This window comes from Aotus nancymaae, unplaced genomic scaffold (assembly GCF_030222135.1).
Source record: "Aotus nancymaae isolate 86718 unplaced genomic scaffold, 86718_ANA_hifiasm-v0.15.2.pri h1tg000003l, whole genome shotgun sequence".
In the NCBI taxonomy this organism is placed as follows: domain Eukaryota; kingdom Metazoa; phylum Chordata; class Mammalia; order Primates; family Aotidae; genus Aotus; species Aotus nancymaae.
Window position 1 is genome coordinate 73,311,473 of NW_026988414.1, and position 18,549 is coordinate 73,330,021.

An 18,549-nucleotide genomic window follows, 5' to 3' on the forward strand; every position below is an offset into this window, starting at 1 on the left:
GTCCTGGCCAGTTATGGGGCTGGATACAGAAAACCAGACCCCACCTGGCTAGTCACAGTGGGCAGAGTCCCTTAGGTTCTTTGGGGCTGAGAGGTGCCATCTAGGACTGCTCAGCAGACAGGGCCCAGAGGATGTCCCCGCTTCTGGTCTTACCCCTGCCTAGCTCTTCTGTGCCTGGCCCAGTTCACACTTAGCTCTCCACAAGCTGAAGTGCTAAGAAAGACTTTATTAATAAGGTCAGGGAAGGGGAAGGCAAGGAGCCTGGAGATGGACACACTGGTACCAGGGGTTACAAACAGTAAGAAACACTTTATTATAACTTTACAACATATAAATAGCTTGGGTCAAATCTGTGCTTTCTGGCAGCTGGGCACCAAGTCTGCTCCCCTGCAGGCTCCTGCCTTCCTTCACATTGCACTGTTCATTCATTGGGTGGCTCTGGCCTGGGGCCTGGTGGTCGAGGCTGGAGTCAAGGGGCTGGGCAGCCCAGTCCCGCCCTCCATCTCCTCATGCGGTGGCCTGCGCCTGTCATCTGCTTGGGTTGCGGCTGGTGTGGAAGGACCGCTCCTCGGGGGTCAGGCCAGCAAAGAAGGGGTGCAGCAGGGCCTCGGCCAGTGTGATGCGCTGGGCAGGGTCAAATTCTAACATCCTCCTCATCAGGTCAAACAGCTGCACGTGCTCCAGGGAGTCTTGGAGCATGTAACTCTGCTCAGGGACACAAGGTGCCTCAGTGTGACGGCAGGGTCGTGGGAAGCCACAGCAGGTCCCCTTGCCTCTGGGATGCCTTGCTGGACTGGATCGAGGAGGCAGTGATGCCTCCTTCGAGGACTCTACTTCCGCCCTCCTGGACAATGAGCAGCTCCTTTCCTTTCATGCCCGTGTTTAATGTTTTGCTCGGAACTTGCCAGGCTACTAGGTGTCTTGCTGGGTTGATGCCTCTGCCCCCACATGCAAAGTCCTGACAGATGGGTAGAGATCACCTCTGCGAAATTCACTTGTCCGAGCACCAAATGCAGTTGACAGAGGCTTCCCTCCCCCTCACCTCAGTCCCGCCTAGTTCTTCCCGAAATTTTGAGAGAGGGTGAGAGGGACAGGAAGCAGCAGGGTTTCTGACATCTGGCTCTTCTGGTGTTCCCCAATTACATTCATAGCCACCCTATGGGGAAGGGGTAGGGCTAAGGGCCCCTCTGGAGCAGTTTGCAAGAAACCTCACTGCCAGCACCCAGCAGTCTTGGGTGTCGCCTCCCATAGAGCTGGATCGAGGAGGCAGCCTTTAGCGGCCTGGCCTGTCTGATGTATGTCTGCCCAGTGCCTGGGGTCTCTCCTTGGGACGAGCTGAGCTGGGGAAGCCAGAAACTGACCTTCAGAGGTTTGCAGTTCTCCTTCACATACCGGCCGTCAGAGCTGTTCTCATCCCAAACTAGGCCCCCTTTGTAGAAATATTTCTGCTTCCTGAAAATTAAGGTGGTGGGGTCAAGTGGTGAGAGTAGTAAGGGGACAAGCCTCTGGTGGGGGGTGAGGAAGAGCAGCTCCCAAGACAGCAGCAGAACTAGGGCAACAGGTTTGCAGGGGCACATAGGGAAGGCTTTTAGGAGCCTGGGGAACCATGGACTGTCCCTCAAAGACTCACCACATCTAGTACCCTGCTGACCCACAGCCAAAAGAGAACGGCCCCTATGCCAACCCCCAGGGGGCTACTGCGGTCCTTACCTGGTACGGTGGATCATGTGTGATGGGATGGGCCCTAGGATCTTCTCCATCATCACCAGGTGCTCTCGGTTTTCGTGGGTCTGTGGAAGATTAGAGACAGTGCAAGTAGGGTCAGTCCTAGTTCTGGCCCCCTCACGGGGAATAAGGAACAAGAGAGATGGGCAAGTGCCCTCAGTGCCCCAGGAGATGCAAACCTACCAATGAAACGGCAGCCTGGCAGCACATGCCCTGTCCCAGCCCATCCCAATGCCTTTATTCATCTGTGCCCCTTATCTAGAAGGTCAGGTCACCTTCTGCCCCATCCTCCATCCTCGATGGCCTAGCACAAGACGACTCTCTGAGTGTTCCAGCTACCCTGACCTCTGCATACCCTTTAGCATCTACATCCTTAAGAGTCTGAATCTCACAACATGACCAGTGGGAGGAGGAAGACATCTGTCTTCTCATCCACATGGGGCTTCCCACCCCAGTGGCCTGCAGCCTGTCACAGTAGCAGTGCTTAGGGTAGGGGAGTGATGCGGGGTAGCTGTACCTGAAAGAGTGTGAAGCCCCGGTAGTACTCAAAGAGAATGCAGCCGATGCTCCAGACGTCACAGGGCTGTGCCCAGCCCAGCTCTGAAAGCCAAGATGGGGAGAGGCTGTGAGATCCGGCCCCGTCCTTCCAGCCTGGAGGTCACAGGGCAACCACCACACTGGCTGGCAGGACTCTTGTCCAAATCCCAGTACAAGGCCCTCTCTCAGTAAGGCTGACAGATAAGGCCAGGTCAGTAACCTGTGTCTCATGACACAGGCCCCTTGATCTGAGAAACTCTGCCTGCCCTGGGTGGCGGAGACTGACCGGCATGCCACCGCCTCTGTTCGTACCCTTCCAACAAGTCCAGTGTGACAAGGTCACAGGCCATACAGTCACTCACCAAGGATCACCTCAGGCGGGCGATAGTGACGGGTGGCCACGATGGTTGTGTGATGTTCATGGTCAAAGGTGGCACTGCCGAAGTCAGCCACTCGGATGCTGGTGTTCTTCACTGACTTCTCCTCACAGCTCTGAAAGGCAAGGCAGGCACACCAGGTCAGGAGTCTGTACCAGCGGGTAACCCACCCCTGGAGCAGGGCCTCACCCTTACCCCTGCCAATACCTTGTGCTCATTGTAGAGCGTTTCAAACTCAGAATTCACAAACAGGATGTTCTCTGGCTTCAAGTCTGTGTGGGTCAGCTGATTCTCATGCAGAACTAAGAGAGCAGGGAAAGAATGAGAAGTGGGCACTGAGAACCTGGCTCTCCTGCCAGCTCTAGGCCAGAACCTTCCTCCAATGCCAGCAACTGCCAGAGCTCCTCACACCCTCGCCTCAGCAGGGAGCTGGACTGCAACCTGCCTCTATCCTGGCCTCCCTCTCAAGGGTTCTCTGTACTTGAGGCCTTGGAGGTTCTGATACTTTAGCAGGGGGTGGAAAAGAAACTTGCCATTCAGAAAAACCTCCCTCCACCTCCCCTCTGCAGAGACTAGGCCTCTTCACCTGTCTCTCACCAAAGCCGCAGCAACAGCGTCAAGGTGCTTCCCTCTTCCCAACATCATCTACGTAACATGCAGGGGCCTTGTTCAAGTTACTAAGAACGTTGCGGTGGTAGCAAGAGGGCATTAAAGCACAGGCTCCCGTGCAACTGAGTGCACAGGTCACACACCCAGGAAGCCAGCCCCGCCTCTCATCGCTAGTCATGAAGTAGGAAGCCTTTCCCCTCCAGCCCCTGTCCCACTGACAGTGGCTTCCTGCTAGTAGTCACTTTTCAGCTCAAGGCTCTCATCTGGCACTCAAAATCCTCACAACTGTGTGGCCCACCACTCCCCAAGGGGAGCCTACTCCACTGGAACCAATTATCAGCCCATACCAGGCTCCAGGCCTCACCAAGCTGTTCCCCTTGTTTGGAACACTTGTCCCTGTCCCATCTATGCAGATCCTGCACATTCCAGCTCAAGGTCTACCAACTTCACTGAAGAGCCTTTCTGTATTGCTCCAGCCATTGCAAATCCTACAGCAATGAGCCCTGGCACCAACAAATAATGCTTTTCGAGGCTGGCAGGCAGATGACGAGTCAGGGCTAAACAGAGGGGTCTCCGTGTGGGCAGGACCTGTGGTGGGATCTGTAAGGTCAGATGTCTACTTTTTTTTTTTTGAGATGGAGTTTCGCTCCTGTCGCCCAGGCTGGAGTACAATGGCATGATGGCTCACCTAAACCTCTGCCTCCCAGGTTCAAGCGATTCTCCCGCCTCAGCCTCCCAAGTAGCTGCGATTACAGGCATGCGCCACCATGCCTGGCTAATTTTGTATTTTTAGTAGGGATGGGGTTTCTCCATGTTGGTCAGGATGGTCTTGAACTCCCGACCTCAGGTGATCCACCTGCCTCGGCCTCCCAAAGTGCTGGGATTACAGGCGTGAGCCACCGCACCCAGCCCAGGCTTCTACATTTTTATCCCATGTATGAAGCGGGAAGTCAGGGTTGGTGGTCAGGCCAATTCCAGAGCAGTTCTTTTCTGTTTAATTCCTGAGTGCCTGGGGTAGAGGCTGGTCCAGGAAGTCCCTAGAGGGAGCCCTAACCTTTCCATCCTCACACTGAGATTCCCACCTTAGGACAGAAGGCCTTTCCATCAAAGGGGCTCTGGTGTCCCTCAGACCCAGGAGAATGGTTAGTAATGTGCTGGAATGAATGGGGACAGCAAGTAACCAGATGACTTGGGTGCAGGCATGTTGCCGCCCCATGCTCCTTTCAAGGGTGGACACTTACATCTAAGGGCGTGGCAGAGCTGGTAGGCCATGTGCCGGACATGTGGTAGGGGGTAAGGCTGGAAGTTATTCTCCTTCAGGAACTCAAAGGTGTTCTTGCCCAGGAGCTCAAAGGCGATGCACATGTGACCATGGAAGTTGAACCAGTCAGACATCAAGACGCACAGGCTGGCGGAGAAGCATGGGCGGGGCTCAGGCTGTGTGCTGGGGGCCTGCCTCACCCCCTCTCAGATGAAGCCAGTCCCCAACTCTCTCCTAGGCCACTGGGTCACACACAAGAACGCAGGTACACACGAAGCAAGAGAATCAGAGCAAGAGCACCTCTCCCCACCAGCCATCACCCAATCCCCAGATGAGCTCTGGGCAAGGACTAAGCTTCCTGCAGGGAAGATGTCCACGGTTCTGGTCCAAGCCCTCTGAGCTCCCCTACTTATGATGTGGGAAAGGCCCTGCCTCAGAGTCGCTGAGGAAGAGACGGAAAGTGCTAGTGCATGCTGCAGGACTGGTGCTGCTTTTCTCGACTTGCCCACTCTGCTGAGCTTTGTGAGGGTCTGTGCTGGACTCACCCATCTGCCCAGGCTCACAGAGCATGGAGGAGAGTGCTTAGTGTGTCTGCCACAGAAAGGCTCTCCTTCGGGTGTCTCCTACTATGTGAGAGCCCCAAATAGCTTCATGTTTTTATCTTGTCTTATGCCCCACATGACCCAGTGAGGTCCCCACTTCACAAATGCAGGCCTGGGGGAGCCTGCCTCAGGACACAGAGCCAGCTGGGGTGGAGCCTGAACTGCAGTCCAGAGGCTTCCAGCGACACCTTTGCCAGACTCCCCTGGCTTGAGTGTGGGGAGAACACACAGTGCAGATGGGTGAAGGGACACTGCTGAGCCCCTGGGGGTCCGGCAGTCCCACGCAAGGCTTCCCTCTCGCTCCCTGCAGACACTCACAACTTGTTTTCTTTGTCCTTCTCCTTGATTTTTTTGAGCACGTTGATTTCTAGCCGGGCAGCTTCCCGGTACTTGCCCACGTTGCGGATGATCTTCAGGGCAACCTGAGACTTCCCTCTGGTACCCAAGAAGGAAATACAGGTTCTCGTCAGCAGCTGCCCAGTCCTTCCCCCACCCTCCACCCGGACCCAGCAACTCCCAACAAACACCTCTCCAGGAGCAGCCTGCACTGAAGAGAGCAGATACTGATGCCCAGCCTGCCCCATGCAACACCAGACCTTTGCCCACCCAACAGCAAGTTCCCTGGCATCTGTGAGTTCATGCTCTTGATATCCATGCCAGCCTTAGGCTTTTATGTTCTCAGCCACTGCCAGCTCCCAAAGGAGTGTGGGAGAATAAAGTCCAATCCTGCTTAACCAGTGCCAGCCCAAGAGCTCACACTAACCATAGTAGGCACCAGTGACCTAACCTGTAGGCCAGGCAGCCCCAACCATGGCCAAGCTGTCCCACCCCGAGCCCTCCTGCAGCACCTCTTGACCTTCCTGGGCTTGTCTGCAAGTCTGAGCAAACAGGGATGGGGGTTCCAGGATCGAGTAAAGATCTGGCAAGGGGTAGGGGCACCAGCAAGGGCACCCCTCATTGTGAGGCCCAGGGCAACTCCCTTTATCATACCCCTCTCCAGTTGCACCTACCTGCCACAGCGTTTATCAGTGACCACAAAATGCCAGGAACCCTTCTTAAGTGTCCAAAGAAGATTTTAACAGTCCCTGCTCTGTGCTTCCCACCCCAAACCCCGCCCCAGGAGGCCATCTGCGGAGAGCCAGCAGAGAAGGCAACCTGCTGAGGCAAGGCTGCCAGGCCCTGTCAGGAAAGGACAGCTAGAATCCAGATGCCCAGTGGAGAACTGGAGTGAGACAGCCCTAGCCTGGAAGGGCATGTCCTCTGAGGCCTCAGGGAGGCTGCCTGTGGTGCCTAAGAAAAGGTTCACAGGCCCAGGGCAAAGGGATCTTCTAGAGAATCCCATGCTTTTCTCTCTCTATCCCATTTTCCCAGGTTCTCAGGGAAGGAAGGGAACTCAAGGGAAAGGCCATACACTCCAGCCTCCTCCTAAAACAAGGTCCCTCCGTGGCATTCCAATCCTCAGCACAGGGAGCTCATCACTTCCAAGGCAGCCCCTGCCAGAGTTGCATCGCTCTGAGAATATGACCCTGCCTTTAGCTGAGCTGAATTCTGCCTCCACAAGACAAACCCCAGTGGCCCTGGCTCCCTTTGAGTCCCGTAAAGATTCCCTGGACCTTCCGCCTGCCCCCTCGTGACTCCAGAGGCTCACGTTCCCTCCAGCTCCTCAGAGAGGAGCAGCCCAGACTGCCTGCACGCATCCCAGCTATCAAGTCTGCCATGCCTCCACCTGGCCATGGTGTGGCTGTACATGTCCCTCCACCCGCTGGTCCCAACCCTAACCTCTTGGGCCACACTGAGTCGTACAGCCGTTCACACGGAAACATGGGGCAAATGGAAGCTTCCTGTCAGTCCATCTCGTGGCCGAGGGAAGGCTGGACGCCTGGGTCTGAATGGCCTTCCTAAGCACTCCGTTTAATGTGGGAGCACTATGGGGCAGCAGTGGCCAGCTCTGCCGTTAATTGGAGTATGATGCGGCCAAACCCCGAGGATGTTTACTCATCTCTGAAATAGTGGGAAGGCCAAATATGGGTGGCACGTGGCTACAATGAAGACACGGGTACTCTGTCGCTAAAGTGCCAAACCAATTAAAGGGCCTACGGGAGGGAGGCAACTGGCTCCCCAGAGGGAGCCTCCCCACCCCAGAGCTACAGGGGAGGAAGCCAAAGGGAAAGTTCTAGTCTTGTGGAATGGTAATGGGACAAAACTATTGTGCTGCTGGACCTGGGAGAGAGGTGCCCCAGCAGCATGACAGTGTATACCCCGCTCCCGGAACACACAGCGGAGACCACACACTACCCTAGCCACACTGGAGAAGGCAGCAGCCTGCTTGGTGAGAAAGCCCAGGGTCTTGTTTCTTTCAACAGATCTGCACAGCCTCTCAGGCAGACCCTAGGGATGAGATTCATGCTTGGGCTGGGCTTAGTGGCACTCCTAGCCCCCTGCCAGGCCAAGAACCTAAAAGTTATCACACGAAGCAGCTTCAAGCCACAGGGGAGCCAGGGCCTTGGCCCTGTCTGATATCCACCACCACAGCCCTGGAGAAGTGGAGGGATTGGGGCAGAACCATTCGCTGACCAGCAATTCTTAGGTAGGGATGTCACATGCCTGCAGAACCCAAGAATTTCTCCCTTATTACAGCGGGTCAGCAAAACCCCAAGATGGACAGGTCAGAACCCTACTCTGGTGCCACCCTTCAGAAAGAAAAAAGTTAAGCTCTGATAGCTGCCACCCTCAAGAACCTCAGGCCAGCTCTTCCCAGGAAGGTCATATCCAGAGCCAGCTGTACTGCCCCAGTTCACTCACCTGGCATGGTCCAAGCACTCCACCACCTTGCCAAAGGTGCCTTCACCCAGATTCCCCACAATCTCATCTAGGAGAGAAAAGAAATTGGGCATGAGAATCTGGAGGGCAGGGGGTTGGCAGCTCCTGCAAGTTCACAGCATTCAAATTCTCAAAAACAAAAAAGGTTTCTCTCTCACTGCTACACTCTTAAAAATGGAAGTTGCTAGTGTCTGTGTCATTCAGGCAATTACTGGTGGCCCCGCTAAGGCACCACGCGCACTAGAAGCCCCTCCAGGCAGGAGAGGTCTCGTCTAACAAGGGGGGTAGAAAGTAGAGAGGTAAAGTTTTACGAAAGGTGGCTGTACATCGCTCTTGGAGCCAATCGCCGATCCGGCACACCAGGTGACCCTCCTTGTCATCTTCCACACTCCGGCTGCTGCGCTTACTGCTCTGTTGGCTTCTCTGCATGCACCGCCCCCCGAAACGCCATCCGACCAATCGCATGGTAGGCGGTTCCGATTGACAGATTGAGGTGTCAGTCAAAGGCAGAGGTGGAGACGGTGAGGAGCCGGTGGGTTGGTTGGTTGGATTTTCCAGATCCCAGCATTTCATAAGGCACACAGCATATATAACGATAGGGATATTGCAAGGGACACGTCAAGACACAAACTGACTTCAAAAACAGAAAAGTAAAAACAGCTACAGGTATGTAAAGAAAACTCGGATATTATCTCTACAAGGAGTGCCACGAACGCTCAGGAAGATGACCTGCCTCTGCTGCTGAGGGCCGCGCTGTGAGGAGAGCCATCGCCCTGACTCCCTCCTCCTCCTCCTCTGAGTCTCTCCCTCCCAGGCCCTCCCCTGTGGCTTTGGCCAGAGCGGAAGACGCAGTGAGAACGGCGCAAGAAGGCAGCTGGCCCCGCCTGGGTCCAACCATCCAGACTGGTCAGAGGCTGCTCCGGCTTCAGCTGCAGAATGCCCAACCTGTCCTTGCCTACCTCTGTTCGCCCACGCAGCCTTGCACATGCCTGACAGTTGCCACTCAGAGTCAAGCTGCTACCTGCCCCCAGACGGCATCCTTGGCCAGACTTCACCATCACTACCAGAAACAGCCTTCCATCAGCAGCCTTCCTGCCACCAGCCTCAAGCAGGAAAGCAGCCTGGGATCCTCTGGGTAGGTCGACTGCCAGGCTTCCTACCACAATGGCCCACACAGGCCCCATGCCAGCTCCTGCCCTGGCCTTGGCACCCATGCTGCTCACAATCTAGGCCCATCCCAAGCCTCACGACGATCGATAGAGGGCACCAAAAAGAGAAGCAGAGCCAAACCTGCACTGCCATCCTATGGCAGCACGTGGCAGCATGCAGAGAGGCCAAAGGGCCATGCTGCAATCGCCCGCAGAGTCAACCCTCAACGCGTGGCCACTCAAAGAGGTCACAGAAAGAGCTGGGCAGAGAAGATGCCTGGCCTCTCCACCGCTCCTCAGGGGCCTCAAGGCCGGTAGGAGGGAGGCAGGGAAGAGGGATCGGGAGAGAAGAGAAGACCGCATGTAACCTCGGAAATACACAATGGGCTTTCCTTCCCCAGAGTACTGAATGCAATGTGGGCTCCTGGTCTCAGCAGAGACCTTACAACCCTCTGTGCTAGGAATACTAGCCAGGCCCTGCTCTCAGCATGTGGCCTGCAACTGGACAAGGCCTGGGCGGCAGCCTTTCCACCACTTCTTCACATGCCCCATCACACAGGCAGTTGCCCCTCCTCGCCGCAGCTGCCCCTCCTCGCCGCAAGTGCCCCTCATAAAGAGGCTCGGCTGGAGATTAGAAGGGAAGTTCCCAGTCTGAGCTGGCTGACAGGCAAATCCTCCCCGCCTGTGGGGCACTCCAGACTGGGGGCCTTTGGGGAGGGGTGTGCAGATGAGACGCAGAGGTGGGTGCAGTCCATATCAGTCAGAGCACTCGGTTACACAAGGAGGCAGTCTCTGGGTGGGAAGGACCAGGCCATATAGCTGCAGACCACAATACCAGCCACTCTACTAGGATCCCTAAGAAGTGTCCTAAGAAGTGTCCCTGGCCACTTGCACCACGTGGCCTGTATCTGGAGCACTGTGTAGACATAGACTGGCCGGGGGCCAGCCAGCATCGGAGCCAGAGTTCCTAGAGTTGCCACTGGAAGGGGCCAGAATACACAGGGGCCAGGACCCCTGTGATCAGCCCTGCACCTGGACCAGACGACACATACACACACACAAGCACGCACACCGGTGCACGTGCACAGGGCTGGCAGTACTCACCCAGACCAACCAGCCTGAGAGAAGGCTAGGAAGAGATGAGGCCTTTAAGCCCCAGCCAGCACACTCTGGCTACCACTCACCGAGGAGGCGCTGCTACAAGACCTGGTGCGGCGTTTGTGGCAGTGGTGGGTGTGCTTGCGGGTCCGGTATGGCCCCCTCTCCCGCGATCGCCGACGATGACGAGAACGTGAAGATCCATAGTAGTCCTCTCCAAAGGATGGGCTCCGCTCTTCACACCGGTATGTATCGCTGTCACGGCGCTCCCGGTACCTCCTCTGGTAGGGCAGGCGGTCATGGCTGCCAAAAGGGGGATGGGGACACTGGTCAGCTGGGTCCTTGTTGTTAGCAGGCAAGAGGCCCGTGGCAGGGCCACTGTAAAGAGCTCAAGGGGACAGGCTGTGCCAAAAGCATCCAGACTGGTGGGAAGTGGGCAGAGAGCGGAGGGTGCAAAGGTACTAAGCCTGCCCTCCAGAGCCCTGTCCAACGGCAGCATCCTCCAGCCACAGGAGGAAGGGACAGGGGAAGGGGAGTATGGTAGAGGGCCTCCGAGGGTTCTACATACTCCAGAGTTCTCCATGGCCGGCTGCAACTCTAAGTTTGGACTGGGGGCTGACAGAGGCCCAGGGAGCAACCTTTCCAAGGCTGAGGTTATGTTCCTAATCCTCACCAAAGAAGGCTTAGGAGGTTAAGCAGGAAAGATGCTGGTCTAGAAAATGGGGGAATGTGTGGGGAGAAGAAAAAAAGGCACTCTAAGACAAAAAGTGGGCGGCAAAGATGGTAGCTACTGATGAGGCCAAGGCATGCAGGTAAGGTTAGGGGAGGAGCCCAAAGAGGACAGGGCAGGGATCCAGGAACAGCTGGGCAGGGGTGGAGTCATCTCAAGGAGTCTGGAGCTGCCACAGCTAAGTCCAGCTGACAGAAGGAGACTTTCCCTCCTGTCTAGTTCCTCTCACCTTCTAGACCGAGATCTCCGTGGGGGAGGCTCCCTTCGGGATGGGTATCGCAGTCTCCCTTCATGTTCCCGACTGTAGGACCTCCTCCTCTTCCATCGATAGCTCAGATACGGGTCTGGTTCAGGGGAGCGGTATCGCTTACAGTGATGCATCTAGGCCACAAGGAAGAGAAGGCCCTGCTAAACACACAGCCAGCCACCTCCAGCCACAGGGCTGCATGGGGCTTCCCGGTTGCTCCTGAAGAGGCCCATTGTTCTGTTTGGAGGCAGCCCCTCCCAGAGGTTTATGAAGTGAAGAACTCCTGAGGTCACACTGGTCAAACAGCAGACAATGGGCAACAACCTTCTCTGCCAGTAAACAAACAAACAGCTGCCTCCCAGCAGAGCATCACTGGCCTGGTGGCCTGAGTGCTCAGGGAACTGGGTGAGCCAGGGCCAGGGCTAAGGCAGGAACCCTGGGTGGGACAGTGAACACTACCACAGGGAGATCAAAGGCAGGAGAAAGGGGAGCCTCCTGTGCTCTATTCCCTCCCATTTGGGGGGTCCCGTGGAGCGAATGCTTTGTAAAGCCAGAGGACAAGCAAAGGGCTGTTGGCATGGAGCCAAAACCCGGGAGGCAAGGGCTCAAAGCCCTCAGGTTTGAGAAGCTGAAGATTGTCTGGCTGAGGGCCTGAACTGGACCCCACTCAAGGGAGTAAGGACCACAAGTCAATGTGAGGAGCCACAGCAGAGATGAGAAGAGCAGCCCTTGGAGAAAGAGGCACACAGGCCTCATGAACATTCCCTAGCCCTCCTGAGTCGACGTGGACCCAGGGGGTCTTGTCCAGCCCTTCCTGGCTCATCCTGGGTCTCAGCACTGGGAAGGATGCCAGGGTCCTCAGAGTATCCAACTTTCTTGCCAGACAGCCATTTAGCACCCTTTAGACTCCGGCAGTGCCCTGCCAGGTGCCTTGCCTTTATCCAACAGTACCATTACTGTCCCTTCTTCTAGCTCCCCGGCTCCAGTATCCTACTTTACACCTATCCCAGGAGCAGCCAGAGGGTTAGCTGTCTGGCAGGCAAAAGAGCCCCAACTCACCATCCCTGGTTCAGTGAGGACTCATATTCACCACAGGAAATTGCCAGGCTGGATCTGCCACCAGCGGAGAAAGCTGGCTATGTGAGGCCAACAACCTGCTCCACCCATATGTGAACCCCTGACTGCCTCCATGGGGCCAGCCTTCTTCTCAAGACTCACACTTGGCCACAGCCAACCTCCAGTCATGGTCAGTCCTGAGTTTGCCTGGTCAAGCACATTTTGTACAAACCCACTGAGGCTACCCTATCTCACCAGCAGGGTCTGTCAGGAGAAGAGCAGCATGGAACAGTTCCCCATGGATGAACAGGACAGTGAGGCCTATCCTACCAAACCCCTGTGAGCTTCTCCATGTCCCTAAGAAAGCTCTCCATCTCCCCACCAATATATCTTTCCCATCTACCTGGGAAGTCTTTGGAGCTAAAATCACCTCCCCAGAAGCTCAGATTTGTTGTTTTGGTAATCAGCTGACTAATGTTTTGCTGTTTTCCTGCAATTACTCTGGGTCAGGTGCCCAAGCTATGGAATGAAAGCTTAACTCACATCTCACTAATTGACCCAGAGGATGCTCCACTGGCCAGGGCACATGTCCTGCCACAAGGCAAGCATGGTCCTGCCCATCCTCAATGGGCAGACACCAGAGCTGAAGGACATGGTCACGGTCACACCGGGCCAAATATTCCCTCCTGGGACCTAGACAGTTCTAACGTCTATACGTATTCACGTCAATGGAGAACACAATTTCAGAGTCACATAGATGTCCACCTGAATCATGGCATGCCACTTCTAGCTGTGTGCCTTTCAGCAAATTATTACACTACTCTGACCATCAGCTTCCTCTGGCAACAAGGAAATAGTAATCTCTTGCAAGATTCTGTGAGGATTAAATATGTCTGTCCTATAAGTGAAATGCCTAGTACAGCTTTATGCCCACAGAGGTACTAGTGGTAGCTTTTCATGAACACTTAAAAGACTCCGGGTAACACTTCAGGACTGAGTTAAATGCCTTACAGACATTTTATAAGTCCCTTCCAAGGAAACCAGGAGGAGAGAGCTCTGGCTATAAACTCTGAACTAAAACCTAGTGCTGCCACATACCAGCCTCATGACCTTAGACAAGTAACTCTAGGCCTCGGTTAGAATGCCTGGAAAATGGAGATAACATCTCCTAGCCTGGCAAAAGATGACAAGTATGAGAACGATAAGGTACCACACACAAAGCAATAATAGAGAAGATGATCCTTCCTTTAACACATTCTAGGCAAGTAAAATATTGGAAATAGCAGATGTCATTCTTCCAGCCAGGGCTCTAGGGCCCATTTCTCAATTATCTCTGATTCTCTAAAACCTCAGCAAAAAGCTTGTTTAAAAAGCAGCTAAAGGCCACAATTATGCTTCGGGAAGCTCTGCTCTGCACAATGAAGAAAAAGGTGATGCAAAGGAAACCAAGCCAAGGATGTCAACTTTTCTTTGAGCACAGGCCTTGTCAGCTTCTCATTTGCTGTTCCTGGCCAGAGAACTGGGCTGACAAGAAGAGCAGCCAGCCAGGTCAGCGGCTGCCCTCCCGGATTCCAGCCACCCCAGCACCCATGGTTATTTTGGGCTGGCACTGCAACCTCAAACCTGCCACCTCGCAAGCCTCCACCACCAACGGGTGAAACGCTCCTCCTTTTCAAGGGCATCAAGGAGGGAAGCTGGAAGGCCGCCAACTCCGCCTCGATGGGGGCCTGGTTCAGGCAATTTCCACCCAGCTCCACATCAGGGCACTCATACCCGGAACTAAAGCCAGAGACTCCCGGGCGGGACGGAGGTGCAGCCGAGGGATTTGTACTGTCAGCTTGGTCTTGCCCATCCCCCGGGTTGGAACGGCTCCATCACCACAAAACACGCAGGGGGGCCTGCGCCCTCGTTCGCTTCCCCCCTTCCTGCCGCCCCAGGTCCCAGGGGTCTCAGAGTCCCACCCTCTGTAACGGCCACCAGTGGCGCCGAGGGGAGAGCCGGGGACAGAGCCGGGGACAGACCCGGGGGCAGAGGGAGGGCCAGACTGGGCCAGAATCAAACTCCAGGCCGCCACGGGAGGAGTCGTCTGTGGACCAAGCGTGAAGCCAGAGGAGGGGAGGGGTCTGAAGGGCCTCTCTGGCTATTCCACGTCGGACCCCGACCCCATTCCGCGGGCAGGCGCAGGGCCCAAAGTGAACCCTTAAGGAGCCTCGGAGGCCGTTTAGGCCCCGCCTTCAACACCGCGGGATCCAGGTCAGGGTCTGCAGTGACCGCCCTCCGGTGGAGAAGCAGCGGGTCAGGGGTGAGAGGTCGGGGCCGCGGCCCCGGCCCGAGGTGGGCCGAAGAGGAGAAAGAAAGGGAGTAGACCGAGACCGAATAGCACCAGCGCGCCCGCCCCGCCGACTTACCCCCAGCCGCCGCCGCCGCTGTTGCCGCCGCGGGCCCCAGCCCACACTTACCGTCTCCCAGGCTCCAGCTGCTGCTAGGCCCCACTCCCCGTTCCGAGCTACTCTTCCGCTTCCGGCTCCAACCTCCGCCCGTGGCGGCCCCGCCCCCTCGCGTGACGCAGCCGTCGCCTTCCCGGGCTCGACCCGGCTCGGAGGTCTGGCCGCTCTAGCCCCCGACTCGAAGGCTCCGGGGCACCAGCCCTCTCCGCTCCGGTGGGCGCCGCGGCCTCGGAGACTAGTTCCGGGAGGGCCGAGGGGACGGGCGCGGTGCGGCCCGCCTCCCGCCGTGTCGCTGCGCACGTAGGTCCCCCGACCTGACAGGTGTGCGGCCCGGGTCAGAGAGGCGCTCGGAGCTGAGAAGTAGGGCCCCGACCCGGCCGCGGGGCTCGGCCGGCTCCGCCGCCCCGACCCCGCGTGGTCCGCCAACTCCCTCCGGCGGGCGGAGAGGACGGGCATTGTTCCCGGGGCCCGGGAGAGCGTGAGAGCCCCCTGAGGTCTGTGCGCGGGGCCTCGGCAAAGCGGACGCGACTCCGCTTGCGCGAAACAAGCGAACGACTCATTATTGTCTCTCGGTGTGTGCCGGTTTTTTGAAAGCCGTGGCGGCCCGCCCCGCACTTTCTGGAAAGACACCCGAGAGCCACTCTGGCGGAGCCTGTCGGAGGGGCCGGGGTCTGGGGGAAGGAGATCCCCTCTCCTTGAGCCCCCTGGGGTGGAGCGGCCTCCTGCCAGCCTGCGTGGCCTCTCAGTTAAGACTCCCCCCGCGGGCCCCGTCTCCGGGTCACTGGACAGTCCCCTTTTGCAGAGGCCTCCACCGTGGGGGTCACCAAACCCCGGACACCTATTGGCCCGCAACGGGATGGGGAGGATCAGGAGGCCCCACTTTCCAGATGAGAAAACCGAGGTGGGGATCTTTTGAGAGACCTCACTGTGAGCGTGCGCGCCCCGCCCGGTCTAGGGGTGACGCCTGTGTCCCCGGCCTCCCGAACGTCGCGCAGCAAAGTGAGAGGGCGTGGCGCCTAATTGTCCCCACGCCACGCCAGGGCTAGAAACCCGCGGCCGGGGCGGACCAACCCGCCAGGCACCGCCCGCTCCTCAGGACCGCCGGGCGGGGCTCCAGGGGTTTCCCTAGCACCGCCCCCGCGCCCGTGCGCAAGCCGCGGCCCAGACCGTACACCCCTCCCCACGGGGCTGGGCCCTCCGAGGACGCGGAGGGCTGTCGCAGGGGAGCCCCCCGCCCGAGCCGCGGCTGCGCCTCGAGTCCTACGCCAGCTGCTCGCCGTGAAACGGGGTCTCACGGCGTGACTTCTGCGGGTGTTTAGTATCCCTCAAATCTCCGCCAGCTCCACCAGGCTACCCGAAGTAAACAACAGAAGCTAATTCAAAACTGGGTCCCTTCCCCAAAATTACAAAAATTAGCCGGACGTGGCGGCACGTGCAGAGGAATAGCAGGAGGGGGATTTTTCCGTGGTGGCGGAGCAGTTCTGTATCTTGATTGTAGCGGTGGTTAAAGGAGTCTACATATGTGATAAAATGGCACAGACCTAGACACGTGATATTGTTTGATCGTGTTCTACACTTAGACAAAATAGAACCTTTGGAGGCAACTAAGTGACGAGTAATTGAACCCTCTCTGTATCATCTTTGAAATTTCCTGTGAATCTGTACTTCCAAATAAAAGGTTAATATTTTTAAAGTTGCTTTAGACGAAAATATGAATAATATTGATTGCATGCGGGTCTGGCGACACCTTTGACACATTGAATGGCATGTCTATTCCATCCCATGCACGATTGTCCCTGGCCAGGCCCTGTCCTAGGCTGGGGCACCCGCCGGAAGATAGGACTCCAGACTCTCTCCTGCTTGGCTTTGAGGTAGAGATGCCAGATATAATATAGGCCGCCCAGTGAAATTTAGATTCTGATAACAAATGGATAATTTTTTAGTAAGTACGTACCATGCATGTTCAGGACATACTTATCTTAAAAATTCTTTCTTCACCATTTTCACAGGTGTTGATATTTCTCTAAATTCTTTCATGTATGTAAATAGTTACTTTAAAGCTACTACTTTAGTGGAAACAACGCACCAAAGCCTGTAGGATACAACAAAAGCAGTACTAAGACGGACGTTTATGGCTGTAAACACCTACTTTTCAAAGGTAGAAAAAGATAAACAACCTAACAATCCATATTAAAGAAACAGAACAGGGCCGGGCGCGGTGGCTCACGCTTGTAATCCCAGCACTTTGGGAGGCCGAGGCAGGTGGATCACGAGGTCAAAAGATCGAGACCATCCTGGTCAACATGGTGAAACCCCGTCTCTACTAAAAATACACACAAAAAAAAAATTAGCCGGGCATGGTGGCGCGTGCCTGTAGTCCCAGCTACTCAGGAGGCTGAGGCAGGAGAATTGCTTGAACCCAGGAGGCGGAGGTTGCGGTGAGCCGAGATCGCGCCATTGCACTCCAGCCTGGGTAACAAGAGTGAAACTCCGTCTAAAAAAGAAATAGAACTGCAAGAGGAAACCAAACCCAATATTAGCAGAAGAAAAGAAATAACAAAGATCAGAGCAGAAATAAATGGAATTGGAATGAAGAAAACAATTCAAAGCATCAACGAAATAAACTTTGTTTTTTGAAAAGATAAACAACATTGACAAACTTTTAGCCTAAGACTAAGAAAAACACAGGGAAGACCCGAGTAAATAAAACCAAAGGTGAAAAAGGAAACTTTACAAGTGATACTGCAAAAATTAAAAGGGGCACTAGCGGCTATAATAAGCAACAATATGCAAAGAAATTGGAAAACCTACCAAAAATGGATAAATTTCTAGACCATTTTAAATGGCCTAGATCGATTTAAGCCTACCAAGATTGAACCACGATGAAATCCAAAACCCGAACAGACCAGTGACAAATAATGAGATCGAAGCGCTATAAAAAGCCTCCCAGCGAAGAAAAGCCTGGGACCTGATGGCTTCTCTGCTGAATTCTACCAAGTATTTAAAGAACGAATGTCAATTTTACCCAGACTGCGCCAAAAATAGACAAGGATGGAATGCTTCCAAACTCATTCTACAAGGCTAGTATTACCCTGATACCAAAACCAAAGATACATCCAAAAATCAAAACTACAGGCCAAAGTCATTGATGAATATTGATGCAAAATCTTCAACAAAATATTAGCAAATTGAATTCAACCACACATTCAAGTTGGGGTGCACTGTCCCAGGTTCACTCCACCCTTCCCCGTTTTCTCTCTGTGCCTGTCTACTTTGGCTGTGCCCCCTGGTGGCAGCGGCGGTGGGAATGTTGGTGTGTGGGCCTCCCAGGACAAGGGGAAAGCGACTATGGCCTTCTCTTGCCTCCTGCCAGGTGTCTGCAGCCTGCCAGCAGCTCCAGCCAGGTCTTCAAGCAAGGGACCTGGAGTTGGTCTTTTCTAATTTCTAGATTGGGGAATTGAGGCAAATTCTGGGCATTAGAGTCAGAATTAGGCGAGGCTGAATCAGGGGAGTCTGAGGTCCTGAGAGGAGAGACCTGAAACCCTTTAGAGCATGTGGGGAGCTGGGTGTGTGTTCAGGCCAGTTGCTTCTCTCTGTGCCTCAATGTTCCAGGTACCCTTGCAGGGGCTGAGATCCTGGGGACTCCTGGAGCCTGGCTGCATGGCCTGGCCACCCTGATGCCCTTGTGTTCTCCATGACGGGCCAGCAAGGCTGAGGAGAAGGCTCCAACAGCTTCGTGCACTCCATGGACCACAGCTGGAGCGGCAAATGGAGACCACCCAGAACCTGGTGGACTCCTGTATGGCCATTGTCAACAAGACTGTGCGGGACCTCATGGTGGTCTCATGCCCAAGACCACCATGCACTGCCTCATGGGGGCAGGGGGCTCCTG

The 18,549-nt window shown here is 55.5% G+C and overlaps 1 protein-coding gene across 1 annotated transcript; it reads right to left on the reverse strand.

Moving 5' to 3' along the window:
- Window positions 1-206: 206 nt before the first annotated feature.
- Window positions 207-15,113, reverse strand: CLK3 (CDC like kinase 3). Its single transcript, XM_012457621.3, has 13 exons — window positions 14,670-15,113; window positions 11,137-11,288; window positions 10,264-10,480; window positions 8,258-8,354; window positions 7,914-7,980; window positions 5,430-5,546; window positions 4,490-4,656; window positions 2,847-2,941; window positions 2,625-2,754; window positions 2,243-2,325; window positions 1,711-1,790; window positions 1,362-1,452; window positions 207-705 (listed from the first exon to the last, which is right to left on the reverse strand). Exons 1-13 carry the CDS (start codon window positions 15,111-15,113, stop codon window positions 529-531), a joined length of 1,917 nt encoding a protein of 638 aa, XP_012313044.2. The 3' UTR covers window positions 207-528.
- Window positions 15,114-18,549: the final 3,436 nt, after the last annotated feature.